At 52.7% G+C, this 11253-nt stretch overlaps 3 protein-coding genes across 3 annotated transcripts; 1 reads left to right on the top strand and 2 right to left on the bottom strand.

The window, feature by feature from the left end:
* Positions 1-266: 266 nt before the first annotated feature.
* On the bottom strand, positions 267-3446 carry B0H65DRAFT_578408 (cAMP phosphodiesterases class-II-domain-containing protein; the record flags this gene model as incomplete). The annotated part of the gene is made up of 2 exons (XM_062830726.1): positions 267-2640; positions 3321-3446. 2 exons carry the CDS (start codon positions 3444-3446, stop codon positions 400-402), a joined length of 2367 nt encoding a protein of 788 aa, XP_062679551.1. The 3' UTR covers positions 267-399.
* A 2450-nt stretch (positions 3447-5896) lies between these two features.
* Positions 5897-9826, bottom strand: B0H65DRAFT_431007 (uncharacterized protein; the record flags this gene model as incomplete). Its single annotated transcript, XM_062824920.1, has 4 exons — positions 5897-7755; positions 7819-8265; positions 8332-8581; positions 8630-9826. 4 exons carry the CDS (start codon positions 9824-9826, stop codon positions 5897-5899), a joined length of 3753 nt encoding a protein of 1250 aa, XP_062679552.1.
* A 99-nt stretch (positions 9827-9925) lies between these two features.
* B0H65DRAFT_264877 (uncharacterized protein) lies at positions 9926-10306 on the top strand. Its single transcript, XM_062822674.1, has one exon. It carries the CDS (start codon positions 10025-10027, stop codon positions 10259-10261), a length of 237 nt encoding a protein of 78 aa, XP_062679553.1. The 5' UTR covers positions 9926-10024; the 3' UTR covers positions 10262-10306.
* The last annotated feature ends 947 nt before the right edge of the window (positions 10307-11253 follow it).

Genomic DNA, 11253 nt, shown 5'->3' on the forward strand with positions numbered 1-11253 from the left:
GTAGTTACTTGTGGGTTATCTCGCATCGGACGGCAGACTCGCTGTGTTCGGCCTACACCCCTGAGAAGGTAGGTAAACAACGACCAGGTGATAACTGTATACAAAGTGACCCGCGTCCGCGGAAAGGCTGTTGATTTGAACGCACACCTTGCTTATATGAACCCTTTGTAGGCTCTTGGTACCGAATATGCCCTTTATCGCAAAACACTCCCTACCTACTCCAACCTCAAATTTTCAAAGACTTCCTTAATAGGTATCATTTGCCATACAATAACAGATCGCCATCAAGAACCGAAGAGAAAATACCTTCCACCCACCCTCCCCATTCCCCTCTATATATATCTCCTTGATATATATATATAACCTCACCGTACCCACCCCACATATACCAACCTTCCCCTAAACAAAAACCTCCTGCCCAGCAAAACTCATAACCCACTCCACCCCCAACCTACACTCCTCCTCATGTTCCGCCAGCTGCTCCAAAATCACCTCCCCGGCACTCGGCCCATCCACCATCCTGTCTTTAACATGAATAATCACCACCTTTAGTCCCTCCAGCGGCTGCTCGGGTAACTGTCTCGCCAGCTCCACGTTAATATCCACGTCGGCGTTGGAGTCCGTATCCATCATATCGCGCGTGTTGCCGTTGAGGTAGAGGGACATGGATGTCGCCGGGGTGACGTTGGATATTGACGATGATGAGACGAGGCCTGACCCGCCGCCGGAAGAGGAGGATGGGTTGGCTTGGTTGGGGTGGTTGTTAAGTTGGGAGGAGGAGTGAACGGCTGCTGGTGCTGCGGGGGGCGGGAGCGTGGAGATGGACATTGCGTTCGACGACGAAGGGGAGCCGTAAGGGGAGGTGGGTTCGGAGAGATGGAGTTGCGGGAGGTTGTTGGCTCGGGAAAGGCCGCCGCCCATTTGGTGCTGTTGCAGGGAAGTGTTGAATTGCGGTTGGTGGTTGACCGTGGCGCGCTGCTGGAAATCGTCGAGGGACATCTCGGCCGTGGGCGTGGTGAGGTGCGGGGTGTCGATGCGGAAGCCGGTTGGGTTGCGCGGGTTGACGCCGTCGTTTTCGTGCAGGGAGGTGGTGCTTGCGGCGGCGGCGGCTGCTTGGGCTGAGGCGGAGCTGAGACGGTTTTCGTAGCGCTTGCCGGATTTTGGGGAGATGGAGTCTTCAGTTTGCTGCTGTGATGACTGTGGATGTTGGCTTTTGTCTGCTCCAGCTCCTGCTGCTATTGATTGTTCTCTTCTGGTCCTGAATCCCGGGTTGGCGCTGGCTGCTCGCGCATGTGATGTTATCGTCCTTCGTCGGGTGTTGCGGTCCTCCTCCTCTTGGCGCTTGCGCTTCTTATCGCTGCTGACGCTTCCGTAGTCGGAGTAACTCCTTGCCATGGGACCCGGACGGGTAACTGTTGACTGGCGCTTGATGCCGTGTTCCTTTTCGTACTGTCTGCGCAGGATATCCATCCTCGCAGCTGTCACCTCCTCGGCCAGAGCGGTCATTTCCTCGACAATATACCTTGGTGTGAGGTGTCCGAACAGACGATCATCCGTCTGGGAATCGTCAAAGCTGCATTCGATGAAAATGGCAGTGAGCTTCCCACTGGCAATCTTGGGCGCGGCCTCTCGCCAGATGTTCCGGTTCCGTGGTGACAAACTGACGGAATCTGGCTCAACATCACCAAAGATGATAATTTCCCTGCCCGTCGTTACATCGCGAATGAAGTAGGCCGAACTGTCATAAACACACACTGATTCATCTGCTGCGTGTCCGCCGCCAAGTCCTGAGATGGAGTTGCTACGACCGCCGCCGCCGAACAGGTTTCCGGGGTGGATAGACATTCGATCCTGGTCTCTCTGCTGCTGCTGTTGGATAAATGCGGCAAGGCTGTTATTAGCCGCGGATATGCTGTTATGATGAGCCAGCCCACGGGGTCCCAGATGGGACATGGGCGGACTCATGACACCCATGGGCGATGCTCCCATAGAGGAAGCATCGAAGCTTCCCGGGCGCGTGACGCTGCCGCTGCCGCGATGAGTGTGCCTCTCATAGCAATGACCATGACTGACAGCCCAAACCTTAACTGCGAGGTCGTCAGTGATCTCAAGGTAGCCCTTTGACTCGCCCTCTCCCAGCGCTGATGAGCCGCCCTCTACCAGGCGCGTATACGTCACCAACCCAACTCCGTTGTTCTCGTCACTCAGGTTCGGCCATATGACGTTGTTGAAGATGTGAGTCTTGAAAGCTGCTATCGTGTTGGGTAGACCGGCGAGTTTCTTGGGTCTAGAACTACCTTGACCTGCTGTGTTGATTACGAAGCCGGCAATGTGGTCGAGATGAGGGTGCGTTATTAGGTATGTGTCGATCAGGGTCCGGTGAATGAAGGATGCATTGGCAGTTGATTTAGCCGAGGGAACTTGGAGCCCTGCGAATGGCCCCGTGGTGAGGGTGTATGGCAGAGCATGTTCTTCATCCTCGCCAAGTGTGGCTGGCTGAGTCTTTGCCAAAATCTTCTCGATGGCACCGAGGTGTACGCCTGCATCAACGGCAATGACTGACCCTCTCCTCCAGCCCGCCGCTATTGGGCGTACGAGGAACGCCGTGACATTGGACTCGATAGGTCCTCCACCAGAGCCCTGGTAAATTTACGTTAGCGGAACCTCATGATGAAGTGATGTCGTGTCAAAGACAGCCAAGTGAAAGACATGGCATCTTGGTCTTTACTACCAGCATTGCGAATCCCAGTATTTCACTTTGGGCCGAAGGTGATTTCCATATGCCCCAGAACCCTGGGTCCTACAGAAAGGATCGTCATTGGTGATAGGTGACAGGTCTAAAACGCGTTGAATGACTGCCCAGGCCGTGGCGTACTCGCGCTCAATAGTGGTGGGGGTGACAGGATCCCATTGTACCCGAACAAAGAGGACATAAAAGGAACAATTAGAGGCAGTGCTCGAGGGCAGATCGAACTAGGGCTGCTCGATCGTGGGGTGGGCTCATTGAAACAAAGGAAGCGCACAGGCACTCGCCTGCCACGGACTCTTTCCGGCTCACTAGAGATGGCGTTCTAAGCCGTTCAGGATGGTGCTGAAGTTTTTCAAGATAAAGACCCCCTCGGAATTGGCTGAGGCATGGAGTGATAATGGGGGCAAAAGTTGTGATAGTGATGAATGTATCATGGTGAAGAGAGCATGAGAAGGATATGCAGTGAGAGGAGAGACGAATCGACATTGAGTGATGTTTCTGCCCAGCAAACGAAGAGGTGAAACAAGGCTTGAAGTAAGATAGGTAATCCGTGAAGAACAAAGTCACTCACCAGAACGATGACTTGCAAAGCCGGTGCCGGAGGAGGTTTCTTTTCGGTTGATGATGTCTCGTGGCCGCTGGTGTTGTTGTCGTTGGCCTCTTCGGGGTCACCATTGGCGCCGCCGCCGCCTCCCATGTCCACGAATACTGAATTCTCTCAGAGGCTGGGCGAGTGAGCCGAGGGATGAAATCGAGGGTTTTGTTGTTGGTGGTGATGATGAAAGTGGAGTCTTGGTGCTTGGTGTAGGAGAGACTTGGCGGGGTCTTGGATTTGCGAGCTGATGATGAATGAGATGATGTTCGGCGTGGCACCGATTGGAAGCCCTATCGTGGGTGAGCTTGGGGGAATGCGCTAGCTACCTCTAGTGTAGCGAATGTCCGAGGGCTTTGAAGGTGACACCCTTTGTACGTCCGTAATAGAGACTTGTGTGTTTGATTGTGAGTGGTACAACAGCCCTTGAGCAGGACTCAAGCCGTTCCGCTTTGTACGAGGGCGATAGCCGAAGAGTATATAAGAGCCGTGATACGGGACAAAGTGGAAGTGGAAGTTAAGGGGTTGAGGTTGGTGATGGAGAGTGAGTGGGAAAGTGGAGGAGGATTGTGGGTGAATTGTGGACAAGGAAGCATTCCCGTCACTGTGCAGTGAGTGTCAAAGCGCTGAAGGAGTCCCCGATTAGTGGGGGTCACATCGACGTTCCAATTTCAACCTTCTCCAGCTGAACCATTCAGATCAATGATTCCTACATATTTCCATAAAAACTCGGGATTCCAAAGCGACGTCATTCGGTGAATTTACACATCTTGTCTTCAAATTCTCCAGATACAACACCACGGTGGAGCGCATCAGCAAGAGAGCACGTGGCAGTAACCGAGTAACATATCTTCGCCTTGTCCTGCCTGTCAATCAATCAAATCGCCCTCAATCAATCGGATCTCTCAAACAATCCACCGGGGAACCGATGAAAAAACAATCCGGGGTTTCCCAGATCTGGTACTCGGTAGCAGACCCGCCCATTCTGACGGCAGCATGGTGCTGTTTGTTGGACACATGAGTGACCTTTCAAAGCTACTCGGGTAACCAGGCAACCTATTGTGATGCCTGAAGAACAAGAAGACCCTGGAGTGCCTGTGAGTCGTGCAACGCCGGGGGCTAAAGGAAACCTACCGGAAGTTGTTGCAAGGTTGTTTTGATATCACATATCACAGCTCTCGTTTCATGTTGGACGTGTCTCGAATCTTCCCGGCGTTGGACATGACTTCAAGACTACATAACGTCCCGAAGTTACGGGCTCGCCGTGTGTAAGTGTTGCCGAACGAAGAAGGAGGCGAGTCGGAGGCGTCCTATCAGCCATCACCGTGCGACGGCGTTGCCGTTGCCGAACGTCGGTTCAGCCCGTTGTTCATATTTTATCTACGATTTGTCAACTATCACACACACACTCTTGTTATGAAAACGTCGGCTTTTCCCCACAACCATAACCTGAGATCTCCAGCTGTTCCGTGCCTATCTTGACTTCCACCTTTTCAGCGAGAGAAAAGCTCCATTCAGCTGAAAGCCTTCCATGTTTGCCTCCCCAAATTCCAAGAGTTACGTGACTCCAACCAGTAGCCAACTGTCCCGAAGGTATACAGCCGAGAGGTGGTGTTCGGGTGGCCCGACCGGTCGTTGTGTTATGCTGTGCGACCATCCCTCCATTGCTTCCATGGCACATTCAGAACGCCTCTTCATTTCACACAAAGAGTTGCCATTGGTAACGGGGTAGTATCACACGACAGGTTATTTGTATCATGCGATGCTTGTTTAAGGGACGGATAAATATGATATTGGAAATCTGAACGATGAATGACTAACGTATGTTCGATGTTAAATGTTCAAGGTTGTCAGAACATCATCGTATCCTTTGCATGCGTTGCATTGGATACCTCTAGGTTTGGGCGGACTGGCCATTCATTGTGCACGCCTTCGTCCCGTCATACAGACAAAGGCAAAAGTATACAGTCAAAGATGAAGAGGAACGTGAAGCTAAATACACACGGGTGGGTAGGAAACAGTTCTTATATATGATGATAAATGAGATCGAAGACCAACGACCAGATGGAAGCCCAGATCTGACAGGTGCTGGCATGTGCCATCACAAAGGTGACCAGCACTGGAAGATGTTGTTGGTATGGGTATCACACGATAAGTGAATAACATGCGATGATGAGTCCAGGTACAAACATGCTACTGAAAGACTAAATATGAAGAGCTATGTTCAAGGTGACCAGCACCGTAAGTTAGGTATTGTCGTAAGGGTATCTATCTATCTATGTCCAAACCTCCTCTTCAACTCCTTTTATGCTCCGTTATAGCTGGCATAGAGTTCCTCAGAACAATATCCAAGAAATTGCAAAGGGGTTCCCTTTGTCTACACTTTTAGTACGAGAAAGTGATGCCATTATATAAAAGCAGTTCTCTTTTGAATTCGACGCGAATCAGTTCGGGAGGCGGAAGAGAGGCAGGCTCGGGTATACTTCCCACCGAACAGGATCGCAGGGCGCTCCATCTCGCTCCCTCACCCTCACCACCTCCTTTCATCACTCACATCAAGGATCACTCCTCCACCTCTTCTTCCCCTCCAGCTGGGCTTTCCGTTCCGTCTTCTCCGCATACTGCACCAACAGCCCCTGATGATACGGCGTCATCCTGCTCACCCTCTCCTGCAGCACCGCGCCCCAGTGCTCCGGTCTCCAGTTCTGCAGGAACAAAGGCGAGATGGCCTGCGGCGCATGGCTGATCACGTCTTGTTGCAAGTGCTCGGGGAGCTGGTTCAGCTGCTGCCCCAGGAACGTAGCACGCGAGCGCGTGAGGGGACTCTCGCCGGCGGTTACGATTTGTTCTTCGAGGTCGTGGGCTAGGGCGAGGGATTGGCGCCGGGTGCTGCGGCGGGGGGTGCTGCTGCTGGGAGGGAGGGGTGGGGGCGCCATGGATGTGGTCGTGCGTGACTTTTTTGAGCCTGGTGTTGACCCTGCTTCATCTTCTTCTTCGCCAGAGGCCGCGCCGTTACGTTTTCTCTTATTGGGGCTGGGCGTTGATGGGCCGCCTGAGCCTCCCGGCCCTGACTCCGGAGCCGGTGTTGCATTTGGACTTCCGCCTGCTTTAACCCGAATGAACTGAGCAAGATCTCCCCTGTGATTATCAATCGTGTTACCCGTGACATTCCTGTTGGCGCGGTTTCTTGCCCTAGCAGGAACTTCCTCGGCAATATGCTTATCAGTGAGTCGTCTCCAGAGACGGTTGTCATTGGAGATTCCATCGACAGACTGGTAAGGATCATAGCGTTGGCCCGTTGTAGCTTCCTGGTGCCGGAGCTGGACGTAGCGCTCCCATTGCTCGTTCTTCCACTGTCGGTATGTGTCGTGCAGATTGTGGTCGCGGTTGAGGGAGGCGTTGTTTTTTTCTTCGAACCGGTGGTGGCGCACGTCCGCCTCTATGCGGAAGCCGTACAAGTGAGGACGCTCCTGGACGTCCCACACCAAATAACCGGCGTCGAAGGCCTTCTCGAAACACCACAGGTGCATGTAGCCCGCGTTGTTGTAGGGGTCGTAGTAGTCGCCGGTGTGGTGGGAGTGTTCGTCAAAGGCGATGCGGTGGAAGCCCTTCAGGATCGTGTGGTTGGGTTTCGCCGCGCATTCCTTGTACCTACATTTTCCTGTTTCCTTTTGCGCGTACCGATCCGCGACCAAAAGCGGTAGGTTTTGAATCCACAACGTGAGGTGCCTGTTGGGCCGGTTTGGATGACCCTCGCCTCGGAAGAACAGGGAGAGCTGCGATGCTGTGTAGACTTTCGAGGCTACCAGCTCGGCCCTGGCCAGCGGCTGGCTGTTGGCATAGACAAACAGGTTCGGGCCTGGTCGACCCTGTTCATTGTACTCAGTGCCCCAGGGCTGCGTCTGCGCTCTGTAGTAGTACACGGAATGGGGATGGATACCATGTAGGTTGCGGACTTTTATGGCTCGAATCTTGACGACTTCATTGCCGGAGCCCGGGGCCACCCAGCTGTCCGGTTGCGGAGTACCAGGTGGGAAAACGGGAGGGGTCACCACCGGAGGCGGGCGTGGTTCTGCGGGAGCAGATCCTACAAGCGGCAGTTGAGCAGCCGGCGGCTGATTGGGATCTGGAATCCCGCCATTGTTATTCTGAACCGCTTGTGGGCTGACATTACCAAATCCAGGTTGTGGTTGAGGTTCAGGGTGAAGTGGGCTACCAGCACCTCCCACACCATAAGGTGAACCAGGAAATTGCTGGACTCCGGAGCCGGGCTGGGCAACAACACCTCCTGCACCATATGGTGAACCGGGAAGTGGTTGATTCCCGGGGGAAAGGTGCTGATTGGCACCTCCGGCAGCATTTGGCAGACCGGCCTGTTGGTTGTTATATACGGGACTCAAGTGGCCACCAGCGCCTCCCTGACGAGGCTGTGGACTGTTGAATTGTTGAAATCCAGGGTCCAAGAAACCACCAGCACTTCCGTGGTCATTGTGCATACCGTTGTTATGGTTAAGTCGTTGATTTGCAGGACTCAAGTAGCCACCCATGCCTCCTTGAGGAGTTTGTGCACGGCTGGGTTGCTGGCCTCCATTGTTGAACTGGCCAGCAGCACCTCCTTGACCATGTTGCATGCCGTTGAACTGGTCAGGTTGCTGATTCTGAGGGTTGAAAGGTCCACCCATGCCACCTTGACCAGTTTGTCCGTTGTTGGGTTGCTGGCCTCGATTGTGAAGCTGGCCACCACCGGCTCCATGACCAGTTTGTGCACCGCCCAAGTTAAGGAGGTCAAATGCAGCTTCTTCTTGGCCATATTGTGCATTATTGAATTGCTGGCCTCCATTGTTAAACTGAGCACCGCCGGCTCCTTGACCAGTTTGTGCGCCACCGAAGTGCTGGTATCCATTCTGAGGAAGATTACGAGCACCTCCTTGACCATGTTGTATGTTGTTGTTCTGGTTGACTTGTTGATTTTCGGAGTTGAAAGGTTTACCCATGCCTCCTTGTCCTTGACCCGTTTGTCTGTTGTTGGGTAGCTGGCCTCCATGGTTAAACTGACCACCGCCAGCTACTTGACCAGTTCGTGCACCGCCCAAGTTAAGGAGGTCAATAGCAGCTTCCTCTTCTTGTTGGCCATATTGTGCATTATTGAGTTGCTGGCCTCCATTGTTAAATTGGCCACCACCACCACCGCCTCGTTGACCTGCTTGTCCGTTGTTGAGTTGCTGGTATCCGTTGTTGAACTGGTTGTGTTGTTGATTTGCCGGATTAGGATAACGGTAGCCCCCCACGCCTCCTTGAGCAGCGTGTGAGCCGGGAAACTGCTGGTTTTCAGGGGGATGTTGTTGGTTAACGATTTCTGGAACAGCTTGTGAGCCGGCAAATTGCTGATTTTGAGGGTGAGGTTGTTGGATAGCACCTCCTTGACCATTTTGTGTCCCGTTGTTCTGGTTGAGTTGTTGATTTTCAGGATTAAAGGGGCCACCCACACCTCCTGGAGCAGCTGTTGAACCGGTGAATTGCTGATTTTCGGGGTGATGAGGTTGTTGGATAGCACCTCCTGGAACGACGTTTGAACCGCCCTGTTGGTTATCTGAGATCACATGGTCCTCTATATTTTCTGGTAGCCACATTGGGCCCATGAAATTCTCCATCACAGGTGATTCCAAATTATTGGAATCCTGATTCAAGATGTTTTGTTCCCCGCCTTGACTACCACCATCAGGAGGTGGGTGCTGACCCAGACCTCCAACAGGTGCTTGTTCAGGCTGGATCTGAGCATTGAAACCGCCGCCCTCTGCTGCTCCTGGCACCGGACCGCCTCCTACTTGAAAATTTTCTTGTGGGCGATAGTTGATCTGATCAAAAAAATTCTCCGCCGCATCGAAATCGTAAGTATAATTATCGTTAGGTGCTTGTTCAAGGGCGTGAGCATTGAACCCCTCATCGCGAAGGAACTCGTTTATAGTCTTGTTACTATCGTTACTATAGGTTTCAGGGGCCGGCTCTGGATTGGGATTTTGAGTCAATGGATTTATAAGGCCTTGTTGTTGTGGCAGACCACCGCCTTGGGCATTCCACTCTTGACTGAGGGCGTCAAGAAGTGGGTCAATAGGGAGCTCTTGTACACCACCCGCCTGCGAAGTGGCATCTTGAACAGATGGATTTATGGGCGCTTGTTCATGAGGATGTTGTTGAGCCTGGGAATATAGAAATTGACTCCATGGGCTCATACGACGTTGGTCATGGTGGGGCTGCGGTTGGGAATTGTCGTTTTGATTTGACGGGATTATCGGGGCTTGGTCAGGGAGCTGTTGCGGACCACCATCAGCCGTGGCTGCACCATTAGCTCCATCGCCGTTGCCATTGCCGTTGCCATTAGCGTTGAGGGTATCTTCCGGCATCTCTTTTGCTGCCAAGAACTCCTCCTCCAGTAAGGTATCCTCCACCTCTTTGTCTCCGAAGAGATCCTCGTCCGAGAACTCCATGCTAGTTGTTGGTAATGAGCTGCGAAATTAAAGACGTAAATTAGGTGTCGGTGAACAGTTGCACTGAAATTGACCCGGCATAAAGGGTGTTCTGGGACAGGCAGGTTATTATATGGACACAGAGGATGAAACGGAATCACAAGAGCCATTGCTGGAGTTGAGGACAAAGAAAGGGTATATTTTTGGGTCTATAAAACAATGGGCAAAGAGAGCCGAGTCCGAGTGAACAATGGCCTTGACAATGGAATTGGCGACCGTGCCGGGGACAATGGGAGTGCCGACATTGTAACAGCAACTCCTGACTGTCGCGCACAAGACGGACGGCAACGCCACATTGCGAGGACCAACAGCATCGGGCAAGTGGTCATGGTGATCTTGAGAAGGACGTTAGCTACATGCCTTCTGACACGCAAAGGTAGACGTGAGAATAAGTGAAAAAGGGAGGGAAGATGGGATCAGTGAGCTAAGCAGTTTCTCAACACTATTTTTTTCAGAACAGGTCTGTGAATTTTGCGTATGCTTTCATCATATGAGGGCGAAAAATAAAAATAAAATAATGTCATGTTGACTTACCGGTTGTGATGATGCCAGCATATCGACCAAACATTGTGGCTGGCACACAATGTTGACGGCGGCGACGAGGCCGGCCGTGCTGGATTCCTCACGGAGGAGGAGGACGGAGGAGAAAAGGAAGAGAAGAAGTCGAAGGCGGCAGAAATTTGCAGGCTTTTTGTTCCTCCAATTTGTGGTGGGGAAATCTCGGCTGAACTCCGCTTTAGCTTTTCGCCGTTTGATAAGGCGGGAGCGGCTCCCGGCCGTGCTTATCGGCCTGGCTTGGCAAAGGGTTCAACCGGGCTCCGAGTTCCATCAGTGGAACCTGGAAGTGGGCATCAGATGATGGATGGGGCCGTCCGTCCTTGGGACCCTACCTGACCCAACTATAGGCGTATGTAGAATATCACGGTCCCTTAAAAGACTGGAGAAATGACTCCCAGGAACATCTTCAAATGGAATCCAAACTGGAATCCTGCCTTATATCAGGTTCAGTAGTTACCTTGGACGGTATAATATGTATTCGTAGACCAACCTAAAGTACCGAAACTGGCAACGGCCACTCTATACCCTAGGTATGTACCTTAGGTACCGCAGCCGGGCAACTGTTAATGTCACACAGCGACAAGGCCCCTACGTCACGAGAGAAGGCACTCCCACAACTCGCAACCCGGCCTCATTCCACCGGGATTCGGGGCTGTTACTGCGGCACTGTCCACTCGCCAATTCCACTCGTATTGAATTCCATCTTTCATCCATAACTATCGCGTACTTGTTGGCAGTCAGAACCACCACGGCACTATCACGGCACCACGGCACCACCCCCGACCGCGCTTGTGTATACGAGGCCACTGCTCCCGTTCCGTTCGACTGCC

Source organism: Neurospora tetraspora, assembly GCF_033439725.1.
Source record: "Neurospora tetraspora strain CBS 560.94 chromosome Unknown B0H65scaffold_6, whole genome shotgun sequence".
In the NCBI taxonomy this organism is placed as follows: Eukaryota; Fungi; Ascomycota; class Sordariomycetes; order Sordariales; family Sordariaceae; genus Neurospora; species Neurospora tetraspora.

Excerpts from the sequence above, each read along its gene's own strand:
- B0H65DRAFT_264877 (XM_062822674.1), top strand. The coding sequence starts at position 10,025 with ATGGGCAAAGAGAGCCGAGTCCGAGTGAACAATGGCCTTGACAATGGA.